General features: G+C 41.4%; 1 protein-coding gene across 3 annotated transcripts; it reads right to left on the bottom strand.

The window, feature by feature from the left end:
* Positions 1–25: 25 nt before the first annotated feature.
* Positions 26–23,280, bottom strand: FAM76A (family with sequence similarity 76 member A). Of its 3 annotated transcripts, XR_011503522.1 has the most exons (10): positions 22,861–23,253; positions 21,520–21,584; positions 18,229–18,283; positions 17,380–17,532; positions 13,332–13,489; positions 9,117–9,203; positions 5,655–5,790; positions 4,864–4,973; positions 2,776–2,877; positions 26–2,261 (listed from the first exon to the last, which is right to left on the bottom strand). XR_011503522.1 is itself a non-coding variant. In XM_044770158.2 (9 exons), exons 1-9 carry the CDS (start codon positions 22,939–22,941, stop codon positions 2,175–2,177), a joined length of 924 nt encoding a protein of 307 aa, XP_044626093.1. In that variant the 5' UTR covers positions 22,942–23,280; the 3' UTR covers positions 26–2,174. The 3 variants fall into 3 exon arrangements, 1 of the variants encoding a protein (XP_044626093.1); XM_044770158.2 differs by lacking the exon at positions 4,864–4,973 and having other exon boundaries at positions 22,861–23,280; XR_011503523.1 differs by lacking the exons at positions 26–2,261; positions 2,776–2,877 and adding an exon at positions 4,095–4,307 and having other exon boundaries at positions 22,861–23,069.
* Between the last annotated feature and the right edge of the window lie 880 nt (positions 23,281–24,160).

Below are 24,160 nucleotides of genomic sequence, written 5' to 3' on the forward strand. Positions count from 1 at the left end.
AAAAACTCCAACAATTATACTTGAGTCAATATGAATTTTTATTAACACACATTTGTCAAAGTCTGTACAAACCAAAACATTCTTGTGTTTGAAAATGTCCATTATTACAAACATACAAATAAACGAAAGGTGTTACCAAAAGTTAGCTACTCAATTTCATGGTAAAACAGTGTCATGATTTTTAAAAAGCAAAATTTTAAGACTGAGGTTTCTTCTTTCCCTTTTTGGAACTTGTGGAAAGTTATAAAATGTGTGGATTTGCTTTATATTAAATGCCAAGGCCTTAAAAAAAGATTTAGTATAAAACTAAATATGTGTTTTTATATTGTCACCTCATGTAACAGAATTTCTCAAGTCTTTAAAATTAAAAAAAAAAACCATGACTGTAACTTTTTTCACAATCTATTCCCCATAGTCAATGTAAATGCATCTGAAAAATATGACAGTTTATCTTTACCTAAAAGGTTCTCATTCAAAGAGTTACAAAACTGTTGAGCACTGCCATTTCCCTTGCTTAAAAGGGAAAATTACATCCCCTACTAAAGCAACATGGTCCATTGTTTCTCTTATCAGAAGGAAGCCACCCATTTCCACTTCTGTGTCCAATTATATGCATGGATCCACCGTGAGAATGTTATCACAAATTATAAGCACTTGCTTCTAGGAAATGCCTACCAAGTTAAACTTACTGCTACAGTTTTGGTAGACTGAGGTACAAATGTCACTGCCCTCATGATTACCTCGAACTCTAGTACCCCACTGCATTAACAATTCCAAGGTTGTTGGTTTTATGCTGTTTCATGGCACACTACACATCTCTAATTCCCTTCACAAACATCACACAGAGGACCTGAGAGTATGGCTAGAAATGCAAATCTATCTCCTCTCCTGGAAAAGCAAATCGACGTGCCTATTGGGTCAAAGGAAAACAGGACACAAATAATTCTGGCTGAGGCCAAGCTGCTTCTGAGAAGCACCTATTTTCAGTACATTTCCATTAAAGGCAGGGAGTGTACAGGCTGGAGAAGGTACGCTGATATCATTTCTCCCAATCAGACTCAGAGTCCATACTTGAGCAGCTCATACTGACCCCAAAAATGCTCTGTAGTTCAAATATTCTCCCATTTTGAATCTGCTCATGTAAAAAAAGAATGTCCTCTGACAATGGCCCAGTATGACAACTGATACAAGTAAAGGATATTTTTTTAAAAAGAAGTGGCAGTGTGAGAATTTAAAATTAGTCACATAAAACAATCAAGAAAGGGGTGGGGGAGGGAAGTGTCCAGTATAACCTGGACAACCTTTCTTTCTGCCCTTACTTAAAAAGACAGACTGTTCAAATCTTTGCTACCTCCTTTCAGTAGCTTCTTAAACGCTCTTCCAAGAAATCCTTCAAAAGGCACTTAACTCCATACTTATGCATTGAATTGTTTCACTTTAGCAATCAGTTTTTAAGACTCGAAGGTAACAAGAAAAAAAAACATCTGATTCTTTTACTAAAAGCTAGAGACTTTTTTTAAGAAGCATCACTTTTACAAGAAGAACAAGCTAGGTTACCATTATTCCTTTATCAAGAAAAAGGTTCTTTTTTAAAAAATAAATAAAACTCTGGCTATACATAGTACAAAGTTCATACATAATATACCTGGAAAAAAACCCAAGAGTATACCCTGAAGCAAAAGGTTTATTGGAGAGAGAAAGCCTCTTCCATTGTACCAAGTCTTAAGGTGGCAGTTTTCAAAGTTCAGAGGGTGGCAGTGATATGTAATTAATGCCAAACTATTTGCTCATGGGTATGGCAGGATGCAATGATGGACAAAAAAAAATCATTCTGCACATAACACTGAGCAGCGACCACCACACACAAATAGTAGTACCAAAAGAGAGAGAGAGAGAAAGAGTAGTAACTAGAGAATGGGAAGGGGGGAGCAGGAGAAGAGAGGAGTAAGAGGGTGAGAGAGAGGGAGAGAGCATGAAATCCCAAACATTCAGGCATGCAGTCATAACACAGCACAAACCAGCTGTTTCCATTCAGCCCACTGCAATCGCACAGAGAAGGATAACTATAATAAAATAGATTTCTTAAGAAAGCTTGCAATTCCCAGAAAACAGCCACGTCGCCAACCCTAACCCAGGAACCCATTTGCTGTTGCTGGGAGCCTCCTTGTCGTCTCTCAGGGAGAGGTTATAGTTCCTGACTTCTCGGACTTCTTGCTCTTGGACAAGGCAGCTGCCTGCTTCAGGAGCTCTCGGTTTTTGGTCTAAAAAACCAGTGCAAGAAGGATATTTTAACAGGATAGGGTATTTTTTTCATGCAGATGCTAAGGCAGACAACGTAGAGGGTCAGGAAGAGATGAACAAATTCTAGAGGTAGAAAATGACAGACAGCTCTAGGGTTTGGTTCGGGGGAAGAAAGTATTTGCTGGAGGTTAATCAGTGAACTTTAGTCTCCCGAGATCCACTGTTACAAAAGGATGTTCTATGCAACAAAAACAAACCATGGAGGGCCTTAATGTGCTGGATAAACGGAATTTATAATTCAGACATCTGGAATCACATCTGGTTTATCCAAAAATCAAATAACACACTTATCAATTCCACTTTTTTTTGAGGGAAGAAGATCAGAACGCACCCAAAAGTGAAATAACAAAAGGTATCTGTAGGGTGGATTAATGTCATCTGTCAATACTTTGAGAAAAATGGTATCTAAGAGACGATCACTTAAAACACAATCAGCTAAATATACCAGAGTTACCACATAAAATAAGCAGTCACCTGCAATTGTTCTGTGACTTCTTTGTGGGTTTTCTCCATCTGGTTCATTTTGGCTCTCATCTGAGATTCTTGGTATTGAAAATCAGCCTTCAACTCTGTGATCTGAGGGGAAAAAAGGCAGAGTAACCAGAAGAAATTTCTGAGCAATGAAGAATGTTTTGGTACCAGAGAGCTAACTGGTCCCTCAAATTAATGAAATCCAGGGTTCTCCTGAAGATCCATACCTAAATCAAAGCCAAAGAATTCCATATCCTACTTTTTCAAAAGATTTCCTGAAAATTACACAAAATCCTGAAGTCACGTTTCTGATACTTAACACTAGCAGGTTTTAGTGATTTTATGTATTTAATATATGCCAATAATCCTCTGATCACTCACCTCCAAATATATCAGTGATTACACCACAATACGATTGATGGTTTGAGAAGCCATGAGAATAACAGATGCTATAATTTACTGAATTTTTACCCTGTTCCAGGTGAACTCTTTGATTATATTACCTCATTCAATACTACAACCCTGTGTGGGGGGGTATATTATTCTTCCCATTTTACCCATGGGAAAACCTTTAGAAAGGATTAAGTAACGTGGCCAAGATCATACATGGTAGCAAGTGGCAGAGCTAGAATTCAAATCCCAGGCCTTCTTCTATTGACTATGCTATTCAAGGAGCACAGAGAAGAAATATGTAAATCAGAGAAGCGATATGTGAGCTGAGTTTTTTTTTTTTTAAAGATTTTATTTTTTCCTTTTTCTCCCCAAAGCCCCCCAGTACATAGCTGTATATTCTTCGTTGTGGGTCCCTCTAGTTGTGGCATGTGGGACGCCGCCTCAGTGTGGTCTGATGAGCAGTGCCATGTCCTTGCCCAGGATTCGAACCAACGAAACACTGGGCCGCCTGCAGCGGAGCGCGCGAACTTAACCACTCAGCCACGGGGCCAGCCCCATGTGAGCTGAGTTTTGAGATAAAAGCAGCAACTGGCACATGAGGTAAGGAGAAGAGCATCCAAGCAAAGAGAGCAGTATGGGCACAGGCAGAGTGTGAGAGAACTGAGAGCTTGTTTGAATGACTAGTGAGCACGCAGAGTGGCAGGAGATGAGGCTAGAGATAGGCAGGCACGATGTGGAAAAGACTGTGTTCCATGCCAAGGAGTGTGACCTTGATCCTGAAAGTCATGGAAAACAATCTACTATTTGGTTTTGCTCCTTTTAAAATCCTAACTTTGCAAAGCACTAGAAATAAGTGTTCATTTTACATCTACTTTGCAAAAATCCTTTTATGTGCTGCCATTCTGACCTAGTCCATGAAGAGAATATACCTGAGTCCATTTTCATCTGACAGTTATGCAGTAAAGTGGAAAGAATATGGGTCTCTTCCCATGAATCTCCACCCTACTGGCAGAAGAAAGCACAGCACAGTAGAAAGAACGGTAGAGTCAGAAAGACTTGGGTTCGTTTCTTTGTTTGTTCTGCCATTTACTAGCTGTGTGATTTGGACACGTCACTTCATCTCTTTGGGTCCATTTCTTCACCTGCAAAATGAGGTAGAAATTAGAGGGAAAGAATGCATGGGAAGATTCTAATGTTATAAATGTCTTTATTAGCCATTCAGAATGAATCATAGCATTCTGAATCTTGGCACAAGACAACATATAGCCTCAGGTTAAAAACAGAGGGAGGAGAACTGATTGGAACCCTCAGAAGGAAAACATTGAAGGCACTCTTCATCTACGAAATGATGATGATAATAATTCCTACCTCAAAGGGTTGTTATGAGGATAAATGAGTTAACACGTATAAAGCACTCAGAGTCAGACACACAGTAAGCATCCAATAAAAGTTAGCTATTGTTATTATTGTTAACATATTAAGGCAAAAATGAGATACTCTCTAAGAACCTAATAATAAGAAATTATAGACATAAATCAGAACAAAGATGTAAAAAGATCTCTTAAAGAGGGAGGATGATTCTTAGACCAGAGTAAGACTTCACTGAAGATATTAAGGTGTTTAAAGAGTAGGTCACTCAGGAAGGGAGCTGTCAGCAATAGAAGCAAAGTGACGCAAGAGTCATGGAGGAAGGCCTACCTGAACATTGTCCAGGGAGGAGGGAGACCTGGCCCACATACTTTGAGTATTACTGTCCCACGGACACGGCCATCCCAATAATAGAGATGGAGGCATCAGGTTCTCTTAGCCTGAGAGCATTAAAAATTCCAATTACATAACTATCTCCTCTTGTCCCAACTCCATGCTCATTTAGCACTTTTTGATTACGACCTTCCAAGGTAGCTCATGCTGAGGGTAGTACAGTCATGCATCGCATAACAACGGGGATACATTCTGAGAAACGTGTCACTGAGTAATTTTATCATTGTGGGAACGTCACAGAGTGTACTTACGCCAACCTAGATGGTATAGCCTACTACACACCTAGGCTACATGGTACTAATTTTAGGGGACCACTGTCATATATGCAGTCCGCTGTCGAGCGAAACACTGTTACGCAGCACAGGACTGTACTCAGTTATACGCTCCGCTGTGAATTAAGAGGGGGCATCGTAGTTTTACACACCATCTCTGTAAGCTTGGTTACCACAAGTCCTCCCTGAGATGCGGAAGCTCCCTCCAAATGCTGAGAAAAATCAACTTTCTCAACCCACTTGACCGAGGCGAATTCACCATGGTAATACCACGCCATGAGTCATCTCGGCACACAGCAAGCCTCTCCCCAGGATATCCCAACCTTACAAATGGATCTCTCTCAAAGCATCAATGGTGAGTACCCAACAAATATCAGTTAGAGTTAGCATCGTGCCCTATCCCACATATCTTACCCTCACATCATTCTGGTCTCAGAGGCATTAACTAAACCGTACCTTCTTCTCTTTCTCTAAAATCATTTGATCCTTTTGATGCAGCATCTTCTTCAGAGTGGCCACTTCTTCCTTCAGTTGAGCAATGATGACAAAGTGGTCAGTGCCTGGTGAGTCCAGAGCCAGGTCTGGGGAAAAGCTGAGTGGAAAAATGGACGGGAAAAAAACCTTAACTTGGAGGAACAGACTTTTTTCTACCTGAGGACACATCACAGGCCACTTGACTGCAGACTCAAGGGGAGGAGCAACTACGTGAATTCCCAACATTAAGCACAATGCACTATACATGCCAGACTCAACAGCATTTGCTAAACTGCACAAGCAAGGTGGTCATCAGATAACTGCAGCAACCCAAACCACAACCTGCAGCATTCCTGCAGCAGCATCTCTCACACTCAGGACTGAAATAAAAGCCATTTCACAAGAGCCAAGGATATTCCATTTCAGGTTTATTGAAGGTCTCCAATTATTTATGGGTGAAACAGTCATAATTTCTTTGTGATTAGATAATTTCCCTAGAATCTGGATAAATTATGAATTGTAAGCCCATGCATTTTTCTTTAAGGCTCCCCACAAAGTTTGTCTTTTGGTTCTCCGTTTTCCACCCCAAAGCTCTGTGATGTGGTGCAGCTGCTGAGAAGCTGCTGCATTCTACCCCGGGAGAGTCAGTCCTTTTTTAAAATGATAAGAAGATGACAAAATTAATAGGAAGGAAGCCAACTTCCCCTATACTGCAACTGGCCTGTTGATTATCACTTCCAATACCAAGAATTCTGTGACATTCAGTTAGGAAAGGAACAGAGAGGTGGCAAACTCCAGAGTCACATCACAACCTGGGTTTTCACTGAAATTACCCCTGAAATTGTATGTACAATTCTGTGTATACATACAGTGGTTTCTAGGGTGAGGATTCGTAGCTTTCATTGTTGGTCAGAGGTGTCTTAGACCCAAAACAAGTTAAGGAATCACCACAGAGGGTCAAATCCTGCCCTTCCCTAGAGACTTCCCACAGGAAGCTCTTTACTTTTCCCAGGGCAATCTTTAGAGTAAAACACAAACCTGCTTTTCCTAAGCAGACACTGGACTACTGATTCCAAACTCCCTGTACCAATATAGCAACAATTCTAGTTCCGCCTTGCTGTTGGTTCTTTCCTATATCTTTAACCGCATCTAATACCCAGCATTTCTCCACACAGGTAGAAACTCCAAACAGCAAGCCAAATCACTGGACGTACCTCCTCATAGTTACCAAGTTAAACATTTCTATAGCTAGAATGGGCAGACATAGTCCATTGATAAGAATATTGTCCCTCAAGTCTACATCAAGCATATGAGAAAAACGTTCAAAGCATGGATCAATGCTTTCATAACTGGTGAATATGCAGAATTACTGGGTAATAAAAAGTAAGTGCAAAATAATAAAACAAGGCATACAGGAGAAAATGTTGGAAGGACCCATCACAGTCTCCACCAGTTTCAATACCCACCAAGGGACTGTCTTCCCTCAACCCAACAGACTCTATTTAAACCCATAACTAGAGTGATGAAGGAAACGCAGTAATGGGCTAATATAATTAACTTCTTGTTGTCCCAAAAGCTCTTAATGCTCTGCTCTACCTGCTTCTTGAGAGAGGATTCTTCCCATACCAATAAATTGCTGACAAAACCAGTTGTGTCTATCCTGTGTTAGGGCCTGACCTTTCCAACTCTCTAACTTCTAATTAAGAACTGCTGGGAATCAAAATGAAAAAAGATGGCTAGATGAGAGCAAGGCAGAAAATTAGATCCAGTCTCTTTCCAAATACCTCCAGTGACAAGGAACTCACTACTTCTCCAGGAAGCTTCTTATCTTTCCCAAAAGCTTTTAATATAAGCACAATCTTCCTCAGCTTGAGCCAAAACCTGCCTTCCTGTCATTCCTGTCTATTGGTCCTGGGTCTGTCCTCAAAGGCCACACAGAATAACTCTAATCCTTCAAGTGTATTTCAGGAGAATAAAATAAAACTACAAGGAAAGGAGAAGAATATCCTTTAGAAATAACAAACCACAAGGTGTGGTAGGGCATCACTTATTGTTGAGAGTGCCTTTTTATTGTCAATAAAATAATAAACAAACATGATCAAAAAGTAGCTGGTGCATTTTCTCAGGGAAGGAAAGCTAGAAATGAACTCAAGATTTTCCTCAAATTGAAAAGTTTTTGTTAGAATTTCAACATTAAAAAACATGAAATGAGTGGCTGTGAATTCTGCAGGATACTAAAAAATAAAAAGACTAAGGTATTTTATAAGTATAAAACCATTAGAGAAATGGTTTTATTTAAAAAAACCCCTAAAGTAATATGTTCTCTTTGTACAATATGAAAGGCTAATGGGTAAATAAAAAGAGGAGGAAAAATAATCAAACATGCCTCAATATTTAAAAAATAAATGAGAGAGGAGAATATGGTGGTATCAAAAGGTCAATGGAAAACTGTTAGAGAGCAACCTGCAGAAGACAGAATGGAATAAAAATGAAATAAGAGCATACATTTTAAAAGTATATGGATACTTTATAAGTGGGGCCAGGAAAGTGGATTGTGATTAATTAAAAACTGGGAGGCAGCTGCAACAATAGACAGTTCAGAAATGAGACTGGTAACATCTGGTACAGAAGTGAATTCGAGATAGATACTCAGTAAAAAAATTTTGGTCTGCATGACATTTTAAAAAAGGACTGTCAAAAAAACAAAAGCTTGTCAGAAGGAAAGGCAAGGAAAAAAACACAACAAGTAAAAAGAAAAGGAAAAATGTAATTTACCTTGTGCTATGAACTTTTAAATGAAAGAAATGCAAACAAGTGGAATAGACTAAGACTGCTAATGCAGAAACATTCAGTTGGAACTCGTATATGCATGAAAATAACTTTTGTGGCAGCAGAAAAATTTTATAAATTTTCAAGTTGTTAGTGCAAATTATTTTTAAAAACTAGCACATACATTTCAAGAAAAAATTATCTTTTACTCATTCTCTCCTGATCCAGCATCTGCATTGGGCTGTCTTTCTACATGCTAAGGAAGCATGGATTACCCCTCAGAGACTGAGCAACACTGCCTTACCTCCAACCTGTCTCTGCTGTGCCTCTTGAGACCGACTCCTGCTCTGCCTGGAGGAGGCTACAGGCACAGATCACAGTGAAAAGCATCCAGCCATTGACTTCTAGAATTAGTATGGGGAGTTATTTGTGGACTGCAGAATTCAACTGCTATTAAATCCAGTTATATGTTCTTGTCTGAATGACAAGATTAGACTTATGAATAAATATCAGTACTGCCTGTTAATAAGATAGCAAGTGGCTAGCGTAGTGACCTTACAAGGTTCTCTGACAACCATAGACTAGCTCCAAGGGACACCGTAAAATGTATTCCTGTTTCAGGAACTGTGTATGCATTTCAAATGGAAGTGTGTGCACACACTCCCATTGGCTCACCTGTCTCCATTGGTCGTGATTGACTCAAACTTGGATTTTTTCTTTGGGATTTCATTTTGAATTGAAGACGTAGAAAGTGTTTTCTGGCTTTTAATGGCAAAAATAGAGACAATTAGAAATCAAAGATTAATTAAACATCAGAGTGAAAGTCCGTCAAATGGGACCACCATAACATCACAGCTCTTCTTTTTTTTTTTTTTTAAAGATTTTAATTTTTTCCTTTTTCTCCCCAAAGCCCCCCAGTACATAGTTGTATATTCTTCGTGTGGGTCCTTCTAGTTGTGGCACGTGGGACGCTGCCTCAGCGTGGTCTGATGAGCAGTGCCATGTCCGTGCCCAGGATTCAAACCAACAAAACACTGGGCCACCTGCAGCGGAGCGCACGAACTTAACCACTCAGCCACGGGGCCAGCCCCATCATAGCTCTTCTATGCAAGAGATAATTATTCTTGATTATTAAAATCCGCCAACGTGTTTGATTTCATAGGTCCCGGATGCATGGGTAGTCCGTTTCCATGGGCCCCCCCAAATTCTTGGCATTAATTAAATATTATCTGCTTTATTAATAACTATGAGAACAGAATTAATAAAACTTCAATAAGAAGTATAATCTATCCTATAGCTTAAAAAGTACTTTTATATTCATATGCATATGAAGATGCATATGCAATGTTTCACATGCATCTTATAATTCTGTGAGGTATATACAAGGTATTATTTCCACTTTGCAGAAACTGAGGCTCATCAAGGTTAACTGATCTATCCATGGATAGACAGCTGGTTAATAGTGAAGCTGGGACTAGGCAGCAGGTTGACATATTTCAACTCCTAGTCCAATTCTTCTTCACTATATCTCTGTGAATCTACAACACTAAAAATCAGTTGTAGCCCCAGTAAGTTCACCCTCTAAAACTGGTCAACTCTTTCACTTTGATGGATGTCCAACTGCCAAGTCTAAAGGATGCTGCAGACCCTGTCTGACTCGACCTCTTTTCAGTATGTGATACCCTTGACCATGACATCCTTTCTGCCCCCAGCTTTACTGATAAAGAATTGGCAAATATAATTGTACATATAAAGTGTACAATGTGATGAGTTGATATATATGTACAATATGGAATGATTACCAGGATCAAGATAATTATAATTATCCATCCACCACCTCACACAGTTAACTCCTTTTTTTAATGGTGAGAATGCTTAAGATCTACTTTTGCAACTTACAAGTATAAGATACCATATTAACTACAGACACTCTGCTGTATATTAGATCCTCAGAAATCCTTCTAACTGAAAGTTTGTACCCTTTGACCTACATCTCCCCATTTCCACCTCCCCCAGCCCCTGACAATCATCATTCTATTCTTTGTTTCCACGAAACTGGGTTTTAAAAAAAATCCACAAAAAAGTGCTACCACACAGTATTTGTCTTTATCTGACTCATTTCACTTAGCCCGACGTCCTCCAGGTTCATCCATGTCGTCGCAAACAGCAGGATTTCCTCCTTTTTTATGGCTGAATAATATTCCATTATATATATATACACCACATTTTCTTTATCCATTCATCCATCGAAGGACGTTTATGTTGTTTCCATATCCTGGCTCTGATGAATAAAGCTGCAGTGATCATAGGGGTGCAGATACCTCTTCGAGATAGTGACTTTACTTCCTTTGGATATATATCCAGGAGTTATTGCTGGATCATATGTTAGTTCTATTTTTAATTTTTTGAGGAACCACTATACTGTTTTCCACAATGGCTGTTATCAATTTACATTCCCACTAACACGGTACAAGAGTACCCTTTTCCCCACAATCTCGCCAACATTTACCATCTCTTGTCTTTCTGACAACAGCCATCCTAATAGGTGTGAGGAGATACCTCATTGTGGTTTTGACTTGCATTCCCCTGATGATTAGTAATGTTTAGCACCTTTTCATGTATCTATTGGCCATCTGTATGTCTTCTTTGGAAAAACATCTATTCAGGTCCTTTGCCCATTTTTTAACTGGATTATTTGCTTTTTTTGCTGTTGAGTTGTATGAGTTCTTCATATATTTTGGATATTAACCCCTTATCAGATATATGGTCTGTAACTATTCACTCCATCCTTCTTGAGTGCTTCTAGAGTTCTGTTCTCAGCCTCTACCTGAGTTATACCACTCAAAAGCTTGGTTTCAACAACTACCTACCCATTATAGGAACTGGAAATGGGTGTTTCCCAGATCAGTGGCATCAGAATTTTCTGGGATGTTTATAAAACAGTGCAGATTCCTGGACTCTATCCTAGATCCTACTGAATTAAACTCTGGCATGGGGCTGCAGGAATCTGCATTTTTAAACAATTTCTATTCCCACCGACTTTTTTTTTCTTAAAGATTGGCACCTGAGCTAACAACTGTTGCCAATCTTCTTTTTTTTTTCCTGCTTTCTCTCCCCAAATCCCCCCAGTACATAGTTGTATATTTAGTTGTGGGTCCTTCTACTTGTGGCATGTGGGATGCCGCCTCAACGTGGCCTGATGAGCAGTGCCATGTCCATGCCCAGGATCTGAACTAGCGAAACCCCGGGCCACTGAAGCAGATTGCGTGAACTTAACCACTAGGCCATGGGGCCGGCCCTCCCACTGACTTTCACGTGCTACCAATGGCCCGCCTTCAAACCTCTCTTCTGAGTTCTAGGCTAAGCTCTCACTAAATAATTCTTCTTGATGCTTCAAACTCAACTTTTCAAAAGTGAACTTCTTTTCTCCCCTTTCTATATCCTCTCAGTTAAAGATCAACCTACTCATGCAAGTAAGAAGCCTGAGAATTATTGTTTACTCACCCAGCTCCTGCCCATCTGTCTGATCATGAAATTATCTAAGTTTCTTTGTAATTCTCCCTCTAAAGTATCTTCCTGAATCTGCCGCTTTGATCTTCAGTGCCACTGCCTCAGTTGAGGTTCTCGTAGTAACATCTCTTACCCAGACTCTTACAAAAAAGCATCTTAACCAGCCTCTCTTTTTTCTCCAATGCATTCTCCACAATAATCAAGGTTAATTTTTTACTGACCTCAGGATCAAGTTCATGCTCCTTAACAGGTCTGCAGGGTCTTGTTTCCTTCATTCCTGGGCTCCCAACCATAAAAGGACTTGCAATTCCCCAAGGTTCCATGTGGCTCGTGCTCTCCATGCTTTTGCAATGCTATTACCTCAGCCTAGGATGTCTCTGCCCCTTCCTTATCTGATGATTCCGACTCATCCTAAGATCCAGCTCCAACATCAGCTCTTTTCTGAGCCTTCTTTGCCTGACTTCCCAAAGCAGTTAATAACTATTGCCTCTCACATCAGTATCCTGACATTTCCACTATGGTGTCCATTGAATTATACTGCAATGATCTGATTACAGGTCTGTTTTCCCCACCAGACTGCACACTCCTGGTGAGCAGCGTGATTCTTTTATTCATCTCGATTCCTAGCAGAGTTCCTGGCCCATGAAAGTACTTAATAATGTTTGCTAAATGAACAAACAAAATCATAATGGTAATAACAACAAAGAGTAACTAAAATGTATTGAATGCTTCCTACATGCCAGTTATAAAACTAATCATTACGCATGTGCCACAAAATTTACCTTCACAACAACTCCATGAGGTAATACTATTATTTCCCTCATTTTACAGATGAAAAAACTTGCCCAAGATCCCACACAGACAACCCAGTAGAGGCAGCATTCAATCCAGAGCCAGAATTCTTAACAACACTACAGATATTCTGAAAGGAAACTTAAGACAACAATGAAAGGACATCTTTTTGACTGGATCCCACAAGGACAAACCTAGAACATCTATCAACCACCTGGGCAAATATGCATTAAAAAGCTGAATTCCTCAGAAAGTGAAATGTCCAGTCTTCTAGGGAGATAACTCACTCTAAGTGTGGGAGAACATTACACGGGAAAGTGGAACAAATTCCACAAACTTTTCAGACATAATACAAACCAAGTCAGGAAATCCTGACACCTTAAGGAAGTCTCTCTGCCCCTTGGGAGATACGTGAATTGCAAAATATGACAAAAGAGATTCCTCCTATAGACCAGTAACTAGAGAGAAAAGAATAGGAAAAAAATAGAAAAAAAACCCTGCAAAATGGTATCTTTCATGGCTAACTGTGTGAGTATTACTTCTGCGTTACCAGCATCTCTAGTCCTATCTTCTGCATCTTGGGGCTACCTGTTATAATGGCTGCCACCACTCAGTCGACTGTACTGCTCCTTCTCCTGGTGGCTGGCACGCGAAGAGCTGCTCAGGTGCTTCCTCTGCTCTTTAGTCTTCTGAAGGACCCGTTTGTATGAAAGTGTGCACAGCCAGCACAGCAACTTCCCATCTACCTGAAAGATACGGAGACGAAGATAAAGAAGAGGGAAAGTAGTCTACAGGCACTCCAGAACTGGGGTACTGGCAGCTGGAACTTCTGGGTTAAGGCCCACATCTGCCACTTCCGAGCTGTGTGACCTTAGGGAAGTCATTTAAGCTCTCTCTAGCTCAATTTCTTCGTGTGTAAAATGAGGGCTAATAGTACCTACTTTAGAGGGTTGTTGCAAGGATTTGGTGACATATATGTGCCAGGCACATAAAAATTGCTTAATAAATATGAGCTGCTAATTTGTTTATCTTTTTGTTTCATTTTTCTTCAACTTAACAAATATAGACCAGAGCCAAGTTCCCACAGGATTTCTAAAGACACACATACCTCCACGGTGCTCATTAAGGAAAACTCAGCAGGGAGAAGACACAAGATGAAACATAAAATGTACACTTCAGTTTTAATACCTTATAAATGGTTCACAAAATAGTATGTTAGATATCTTTTCTCAGATGGAATATCCCCAGAAAAAGACTGTTGGGCAAGTGGCTTCCAGGGCCCCAGTCCCTGGTGGTAGCCTACCATGGCACTTTATTTAAATTAGAAAAAGTCGATCCCTTTGGGCAGAAGCAGCTCTGTACCAGGGCACAGGGTGCAGGGCTAGGAAAGCAGAAGGGGCTTCCACAATCCTCTGAAGCTGGAGTGCTTCTGTGCAGTACTCAGACTGCAAACCTGTCAGTGGGGAAGCCTGGAGTAGGTGGCAGGACAGGTGGGCTGGTTGGAATTACTTAGCTTGGGGAGGGAGTGTGCTGATATTTTACAGAATTTCAGTTTTCATGTCTTATTGCTGAAATTAGATTTTGTGCCCCATCTTGAACATGGGTAGGCTATACTGTCATTTATCTAAAGTATTTTTAATCTTGTTAGCAAAAGCCTCTTTGTACCCCACCTCCCCAACCCACTGGCAAGCTCATCAGTCTGAATCTATCCACTTCTTTCCAATTCCACTGCTTCCACCCAAGTACAGCCATTCTTCTCTCTCAACGATCTCCCTACTTCTTCTCTTGGGTTTTTACAAACCACTTCCACACAGCTCCAAAAGTGGGCTTCTTAACTGTAAATTTGATTATATCTCACCTCTCCTTAAAATCCAATGGTTTCTCATCATTTCTAGTATAAAATCCACTTTTTACCATGGCCTATGCTGACTTAAATGTAGCCCCTATCCGCCTCTATAACCTCCTTCCCTGGTCCATTCTGCCTTCTTTCTGTTCTTCCCATGTGCCAAGCTCATTCTTGCCTTAGGGTCTTTTCACAGCTGGTCCCTCTTCCTGGAATCTTTGCCTCCAGAGCTTCCCAGGGCTGCTACCTTCTCATTATAGTTTCAGCTCAGATGTTATCTCCTTGGAGGCCCTCCTGATTGCTCAGTCTAAACTGGCCTCCCCAGTCACTCTCTACCATATACTCTACTTCTTCAGAACACTTATACCTAAAATGTGTGTGCATTTATTTCCTTGTTTGTTCTCCCCCATCTCTCTCATACGCACAAATATAAGCTCTGTGAAAGTAAGGTCTTGTCTGTTTAGTTCATTCATATATTTCCAATACCTATAACAGTGTCTGATATGTGATAAGCATTTAATTATTTGTTAATGAATGTAGGAATAGACTTTGAAATGAAACTTTGATCTGGTTCATTTCATGGTTATGGCATTTTAAAACACTTTGGAAGACTTTGCCCAGAAAAGAGCTTTCACTGAAGAAGAATTAGAAAACAAGGCAACTCCACTGAAAGAGAGCCAGCACTGAAGATAAAAATTACATACTGAACTACAGGACGCTTTATTTCAGATCTCACCTTTAAAAATATAAAATCACCCTCTGAGAATTAAACTATCATAAAGAAATAATCCTAGGTAACACTGATTACTTATCATGTACCAGATTTCTTTTGAATGGCTTTACACATAATAGCTCAACCTTCATAACAATGCACAAGGTTTGATCAGCCTCCTTTACAGATGAGGAAACTGAGGCACTGGCAGATTAATTTGCCCAAAGTCACACGGCAAATAAGTCAGACTTCAATGTGGGCATTCTAAGTCCAGATCACCCATCCTCAATCCCTAAACTTAACCCCACTAAAGTTTATGAACGTGTGATTGAAGATGCCTAAAAACATCCAAACTCCTAAGATAGGACTGTAACCAAGAACGCAGAAACTTAATCTAATGTAATCAGATTAATAAAAATTAGCTATTCCTATTAATAACAAGATAGTTACCATTTATAAAAAGATTTAGCTAGTCCTATTAATAAGATAGTTAAATTTATTGAGTTTTATTATGTGCCAGGCTCAAAATTAAGTGTTTTATATACCTATCTCAATTAAATCTATGTCCTTGTGAAGTAGTTACTGTTATTCCCATTGCAAAGATGATGAAATTGATGCATAACAAGAGTAAGTAACTTGCCCAGCTGGGATCATTCAGCTGGCTTAGGAGTGGGATAGGACCCAGGTCTGAGGGACTACAAAGCTGTGCTCCAACTATTATTATATGCTACCTCCTGATTACTCATTTATCTTCTCCAGTATCTTGATTCAGGGAGGAGGAGCCTGGTTGGCAGGCAAGAGTATTCTAACCACTGGAAAGTTATATCCTTCCATTGTAAATTAACGAATTTGGTTAGCAAGAGTCAGCTCTTGAGAGCCTAAGCACCTCTGGACACTGAAAAAGAGTTTCTGAACTGCATTCTTTGATTCAAAAAATATTTATTGAATACCTAGTATGTGCCAGGCTGCTGGAAATACAGCAGAGAACAAGATGAACACAGAGCTCACATTCTAGCGGGGGTGGACAAACATGTAAGCAAATAAATAAGATAATTTCTCATAACGTACATGTTATAAAGACTTAATAAAACAGGGTAATATGATAAAGAGTGACGGAGGGAGTTAGTAAAAGAAGCTCTCTGTGAGGACATGGCATCTGAGCTGAAACCTGACACAAGGAACCAGTTAAAACACTCCGGAGAGGGGGCCGGCCCCAGGGCCGAGTGGTTAAGTTTGAGCGCTCCGCTTAGGGGGCCCAGGGTTTCGCCAGTTCGGATCCAGGGTGCAGACATGGCACCGCTCGTTAGGCCATGTTGAGGTGGCATCCCACATGCCACAACTAGGACCCACAATTAAAAAATATACAACTAGGTTCTGGGGGGATTTGGGGAGAAAAAGCAGGAAAAACAAAACTACCCTCCGGAGAAGAGTATATCAGGCAAAAGGCCAGCCAGCACAAAGGTGGGAATGAGACTGGCATGGCTGCAGGACTGAAAGATGGCCAGTGTGGCTGGAGCAAGGAGAGAGGCGAGGAGTGTGATGGCAGATGAGACTGAGAGTCAGATATGTGCCTTGCAGGCCATGGAAGGAGTCTGGGTTTTATTCTAAGTGTAAGCGGAAGCCAGTGGAGGGTTTTAAACAGGAGAGTACCTTGACCAAATCGAAACCATTTTGATTCCACCAAGGTACCTTTATTCCACATAGAGCTTCCCTCTACATCATTTTCTTGTGATCTTTAACTTCAACAGACAGAAATATTTAAAGAGCCAGAGAGTAAAACTATTAATGACTATATCTTGTTTAAGTCACAATCTCTCCTTTACAGAGTGCTATAGAATTTTGCCAATCACCACTTTACTTATATAGGATATTGTAATTCAGATTCTCATGAAATGTTAGAATATGATGGCCCACATTTGATAAATGAAGAAAATACAGGCTGAGTATCTTCTTCAAGGTCAATAACAGAATTGGGAGAGAAATGGAGAAGTTTTTCTCGATTCTATGTCTTTTTAACACAATTAGCCCACCTTAATTTCTCTGAAACAGAAAAAAAAGTCAAGAAAAACACAGAGATTTACCTTCTTTCTATCATCTTTCCTGTCAAATGCACACTGCTGCTTGCACTGTTCACAAGAATATGGTGGTCCATATTTCTTCTCTGAATTTGTGCAGCGCTGGCATTTGTTGCCAATAAATGCTGCAATTATGTTGCAATACTGACAAGGTTTGGGCTTAAAGAGAAAAAAAGGGGTCAAATAAGAACATTATAAAATACCAGTGCACTTTTTAAAGCAATGATTCCTATTACACAGTCCATTAATCATGGTAAAAATGTACGCTCAACTTCATAAATTTCCTTTTACATTGATCAAATACAGCCCAATTCCTAACACTACATAAAGTGTTTTTCTGCACAGGACTATTGATTTTAAAATAAATTAACGAACAAATAACAAAAACCCAATAGTGTATATGCTGGGACTTCTATGAGAAATTTAACAGAACCAGCTCTTTGGAGAAATCAGCAAGTTCTTCCAAATTTCTGAAAAGGCCTCTTTGCCATTATCAGTGTATAAACATGTTGGGAGAATGATTGCAAGGACACAGTATCCCAAATCCTAACACTGAGAGAAAAAAAAAAGCATTCATCAAAATGAATAGTCAACTGTTACCAAACAAAGAAGTCAAGTCATAGGATCCATCTTTCCCCTACTCTTTCCATACCAGTTACTGAAGCCTCTCAAGGAAAATTATAATCACAATCCTGCCATAGCGACTATAAACCCAGAACTCCTCAATACTAAGTATTAGCTAAGTTTCAGAGCTCAAACACTAGATAAATACGGTTACTACATTAACAGTCCACAGAACATGAGGTTCCCAGAGACCTGAGTACTCACTGTTAGGTACAGAGAAACTCTACTTACTGTTCCATACAGCTGCACATTCTGAGCACATTTCTTGCATATTGTATTGGTTTTACTGTAAAAGAAGAAAGAGACACAAGGCTTTTATAAGAAAAAAGTTGTTTTAGTTAGAATAACTGAAAACTGATTATTCCTTAAGCTCAGGAATTTGCTCATTGCTAAGTGCCAAGGTGAAATACATTCTGGACACTTGGTTAACTGAAGGTTGAGTTATCTGGCCAATAACTCTTTTAATTATTTTGCGCGTTGCTTTTTTTTTTTAAACATTTTATTTCTCCTTATTCTCCCGAAAGCCCCCTGGTACATTACATAGTTGTATATTTTTAGTTGTGGGTCCTTCTAGTTGTGGCATGTGGGACGCCGCCTCAGCATGGCCTGATGAGCGGTGCCATGTCGGCGCCCAGGATCCGAACAAGCAAAACCCTGGGCCGCCGAAGTGGAGTGCGCAAACTTAACCACTCAGCCATGGAGCTGGCCCCTATTTTGTGGTTTTTAATTTTATTAGCTCAGACAAAATGAGACTTTGGCTAAAATGGAAAGTTATTTCTGATTATGACAACTCCAAGTATCACTAAGTAAAACTATCAGATATGGAAAGGACCCCCAAAAGAATATTATGTTAGACTGAAATGGACTTGCAGAAAAGAAAATAATTCTCCTCAATTCAGATGAGTAACTGAGAAATTTGAGGTGGGGCATAAAGTATATGTGTTTGGAATATAAATTTACAGATTTTATCCATGATGACCTTATTCTGTCTATGCTCCCCTCTGTAAGTAAAAGCATATGAAAACCCCAAATGTGGAGAAATAGATGCTATGACTAAATATTTTGTCAATATTTCCAATTTATCGAAGAGTAAAGCACTGACAAAAATAAAAAGGTCCTTTGCCTTCTGAAGATCCAGAGGTTATCTTACTGAAATGCCTGACCTGATAAACTGCCTTGAGAAAAAGCCATCTTCAAATAAAGTCTCACCCTTCACAAAGGGAGGTACAAGCAAATGCCTGATATGCAAGAACAGTTTAAGCAGTGCTCTGGGGCTAAAAATAAAAGCACATAGAAATCTAGTCTATCCACTATTTTTGACTATTTTCCCATACGATTCCTATGAGAATGACCATAAAGTTAAAACAGACAAAGAAAAACCTCAAAGTAGAAAACATTTAAATTAAAATGAGACATTCAAACAAAATATTTCCCAGGGAAATTTTCTGCCATTTTAAAAAGGCAGTACAAGAAGTGAAGTACATTGAAAGAGACCTCTAGAAAGAGGATTGGCATCAGTGGTTCTGTGATGTTGCACATTTTGGTTTATACTTGTATTTATTACCGAAGGAGTGGGGTGTATTATATATATATATATATATATATATCAATATACACAAATGCTCTGACATCTTAGAAAACATGCAAAGAAAAACTATTTCTATGATCCATCTTGAATTAACTTTTACCTATGGTGTAAATTAAGGGTCAAACTTCATCTCTCACCCCACACACACAAAAATTCAAGACAAATTATAGATCTAAACACAAAAGCTAAAACATAAAGCTTCTACAGTATATTCTGTGTTTCCATTTACATGAAGTTCTAGAACAGGTAAGATCAATCTACAGTGAAAAGGAAAATCAGAACAGTGGTTGCCGGGGGAAGCAAGGAGGGTGTGGACTGACTGGGACGGGGCATGAGAGGACTCTCTGGGGTGATGTTAATGTTCTATATTTTGATAGGGTTTGAGGTTACACACACGTATACTGTTTGTTAAAGTCATCAAATGATGTACTTAAGATGTGAGCATTTCACTGTGTGCAAATTTTACCTCCAAAAAAATAAAGCACCGTAAACAAATATTGAACCCTAGTTAATGATATGCACACTGAAGTGTTTAGGGTCAAGCATAGTGAAGTCCACAACTTTAAAACGCATCACAAATAAAATGGATTAATGTACTGATGGATAGAGAGATGGATAGAGGTAAATACAGTAAATGTAAATTACAGAATCTAAGTAGTGGATATACTACTTAGTGGGCATTTATTGTCTAATTCTTTCAACTTTTTTGTTTGAAAGTATTCATAATAAAATGTTGGGGAAAATATCCCTAGAATTGAAATGAGGCTAATTAAAATTAGGCTTCTAGGGGCCGGCCCCATGGCCGAGTGGTTAAGTTCGCGCACACTGCTTTGGTGGCCCAGGGTTTCCCCTGTTCGAATCCTGGGCGCGGACATGGCACCGCTCATTAAGCCACGCTGAGGTGGCATCCCACATGCCACAACTGGAAGGACCCACAACTAAAAATACACAACTATGTACCGGGGGGTTTTGGGAGAAAAAGGAAAAATAAAATCTTTAAAAAAATAATAATAAATAAATAAATAAATAAAATTAGGCTTCTAGGTCTATGTGTGAGCTAGCAAATGGACCTCACCCTGCTCAAGGCACTATCACCTACAGTTGCAGTTCCACAAAAGTTGAACTCACTATACCAATCAACCAGTTTGCTTATATTGAAAAGTCCCCCAAAGACGTGTGCTCACTCGCATCTAAGTGTTTTTCACACTTTTAAAAATGATTCACACAAGGCAAGTGAGTTTCAAATGTGACTAGGGCTAACAAACCCTTTATCAGGATTGTCACACTTCCAAAAGTATCTTCTTTTGTCTTATAAATTCTTCAAGCTCTGTACGTAAACATACTGGAACATGAAGCTCATGTTTTATTGTTGTGGGACTGGTCTCCTACTGTTAAGATCAAACCAAAACATAAAATTGTCAAGGATCTGAAAAGTAAATAACTAAAAACTTAAGCAATCGGGCCGGCCCCCTGGCTGAGTGGTTAAGTTGGCGCGCTTTGCTTGGTGGCCCAGAGTTTCACCCGTTCGGATCCTGGGCACAGACACCGCACCACTCATCAGGCCATGCTGAGGCGGCGTCCCACATGCTACAACTAGAAGGACCCACAACTAAAAAATATACAACTATTTACTGGGGGAATTTGGGGAGAAAAAGCAGGAAAAAGAAAAAAAGAAGATTGGTAACAGTTGTTAGCTCAGGTGCCAATCTTTAAAAAAAAAAAAATTTAAGCAATCAATGAATAACCAGGGAACAATATGTGTATTTTACACCCATCAATGTGTTAGAACAGGAAATTGCGGAATCTGTGTGCAATTGATTACAGATCTGTATATTACAATGCAACTGATTACAGATCTGTATATTGAAATGCAATTACAGATTTTAAGAGGTAAAAAGCCTGTTAACATCTTTCATGGTCAACAAAAACTGTACCTCTCCTGCTGGTACTCAGTCCTACAGTAGGTGCACTTCACAACAGGGTGTGCGATCCGACATTCCTGAAATGAAATGAGGATATAATTTTAAAAGGCAGTCAGAAATGGAAACAGCCTTCAGTAGGAGGCAGAAGACCTGGGTACTATTCCCAGCATAGCCACTGTGCTTGAGTGAGTCACTTAAACTTTCTGGGCGTAGTTTTCTTCCTCTGTAATATTAGCATCACTGTCCTGCACTGATGTGGGAGTTAAGAATTTATATGGTACTAGTCATAAATTGTAAAACAAAGGTATGTATGAATAAGTCTCAGACTGAGAATCAGAAGCCCTAATTCTAGTCCTGGTTCTGCCTCTGCCACTGTGTAATTTTTGAACAGGTTCACCTGCGAAATTAAAGCGCTGGATGAAAATAATTATTGCTTACATATATAAAACTTCCTTAAAATTAAAAAAATTATATATATATATAATCTATATAATGTTACATACATAACATTTTAGGCCAAAAAAGGCACTACAAACATTTGAGTTTTCTCATACCTGGTAAACAGAGCGACATACTCATGACCATTTGAGGCAATGGTGACATACAATTATGAGTTATCCATACGAGAGACACAAACTCTGAACTATCCGGGGATATCTCAACATCACTCTCCAGCTGGCTTGGTGACTTTTAACTGTCGCCTCACCGCACTTCTATTCACTTAAATAGGCAAAGCAGGATGAAGCAACTTAAAACGAAAAAGAGAACTTGGGAGCTTTAGGGGTAAAAACTGATCAGCAGCTGGTTAGGGTGAGGACCAAAGGGCACCAACTGGATGCTGAAAAATCCTCCTTTTGCTCCGTGATCTTGATAGTGGGGCTTTTCTATAAAGCCTCGCCACCTGCGACTCTGACACTGACTGAAAAGTGCCAGTGAGGCGCCCGAGTGTGAGACCCTCCTCCAGGCAGCACCCAACTCTGGAATTCAGTCCTAGGCTGGGCAGGGGGGTCCCTCAGTCTGCAACCAGGCAGGAAAGCCAGCCCAAGAGGGATCTCCGGCGCGCTGCTCGGGGCCAAGCAGGGAGCCCGCCGTCCCCTCCCCCGACCTCACGGGGTCCAAGAACAATTCCTCACGGTTGCTAAGCACCCGGACACGCCGGCCACTGGGGCCTGGACCGGGCCTGGGACTCGCCTACTGGCCCCGCCGGCCCCCAGCCGGGCGGGGGCGGCTCCTCTGCTAGGCGGGCCCGCCACGCCCTGCCCGGGGGACCCCGCCAGGCGTCCCCGCAGAACCGGGAGCTCCGGGCCGCGCCTCCGGCGTCCCAGTTCCCGGCCGCCGCCCCAGCCCGCGCACCTTGCACAGCTGCTGCCCCTGAGACAGCGCCTCGAAGGGGAAGCGCTGGTGGCACTTGGTGCACGCGTAGAGCGCCGCCATGTCCGGCCGAGCCGTGCTCCCCGCCCAGCCGGCCCGGCCCGCCGCTTTATCTGACAGTCTGAGGCACAAGCTGCAGCGGCGGCGGCGGCTGGCTGCGGGCTGCGGCAGGCGGGCGGGCCGGCGGGTGCCGGCGGACCAGGGCGGGCGCGGCGGCGCTGGACGCCCGTTCACTGGTTCATTTCGATGTCCATCAAGCACGAAGGGGCGAAACACGGAGCTTCCGATGACTCTGATTCGGTCGGGATTGGAATACGCCGCTTATGACGCGCGCGGCCTCGATTATGTAAAGCGCAGTCACGCGGGGGCGCCACTGGGAGGGACCGCCTCCCGCCCGGGACCTCGGAAGCGCCCAGACTCCTCCCACCTCGCTCTTGGTTCCCGCCCTCGCTCCTCCTCTCCCCGGCCGCGGACGCAGCCGCGCCTCTCGCGATATCGCCGCTGAGTTGTGATGTTTTGGTTTCCATGGAGCTGCCCTCACGGAACCGGAGGGGCGCGGATGGGCTGAGTCCTCCGTGTTGTTGAACTAGAACTCGGCCACCACCCCGAGCCTGAAGAAGGTCGGGGGCTTGTGAGACAACCCCTCCATCATCGGGGCAGGAGGACCCTCTCACTCGAGGGAGAAGAGGAAACTAGGAGAGGCAAATTAGAGGGGTGCCCTCTGACCGAGACTCCTAAAAAAAGGGGAACTCTAGAGTCGTTGACCTCCAGAGAGAAAGAGGGACGTCCCAGAGAGAGCACCCCTATGTTGTGGAAGAGGGGTGCTAGAGTGATGACAGCACCTCCAGGAGGGAGAAGACAGATACCGTGGGAGGCGAGGCCCCCCGCCCCTGAGAGTGCTCGTGCCCTGGAGGCCCCTCAGAGTAGGATGCAGTTGCCCTGAGGCCTGTTTCCTGCTGTGTATTAACCAGTTGCACCCCCACCTTCTCTCTGGACCGATCGACCAAGTGTCATTTCCTGGCTAGGCCTGGCCTGGGAAGGCAAGCCACACCCTCCTGGCTACTCTCTCGCTCTTCGGCTCCCAGCCTGGCGCATGGGGGGGCGGTCCGAGGAATTACCACCTCGTTTTGGGGGCTTTGGCAAAGTTTCCTGCAGTGCTGGCCTTTCCTCTGCCCTGTGGCGGCCCTTGGCCTTAGATTACTTTTGGCTCTGCCGGTCGCCTGTATGGTACTAATTGCAGTTCTACCTCAACACGCATTTTTAAGATTGAGGGCGCACTTAT

Source organism: Equus asinus, chromosome 5 (genome assembly GCF_041296235.1).
Source record: "Equus asinus isolate D_3611 breed Donkey chromosome 5, EquAss-T2T_v2, whole genome shotgun sequence".
Classification (NCBI taxonomy): Eukaryota; Metazoa; Chordata; class Mammalia; order Perissodactyla; family Equidae; genus Equus; species Equus asinus.

What these genes read in the sequence shown, in the direction of transcription:
- FAM76A (XM_044770158.2), bottom strand. Translation starts at nt 22,941, where the DNA reads ATGGCGGCGCTCTACGCGTGCACCAAGTGCCACCAGCGCTTCCCCTTC. An exon ending in GGAAAGATGATAGAAAGAAG is followed by an intron (nt 13,490 to 17,379) that starts GTAAATCTCTGT and finishes CGTATCTTTCAG; the next exon opens with GTAGATGGGAAGTTGCTGTG. An exon ending in ATCACGACCAATGGAGACAG is followed by an intron (nt 5,791 to 9,116) that starts GTGAGCCAATGG and finishes TTTTCCACTCAG; the next exon opens with CTTTTCCCCAGACCTGGCTC.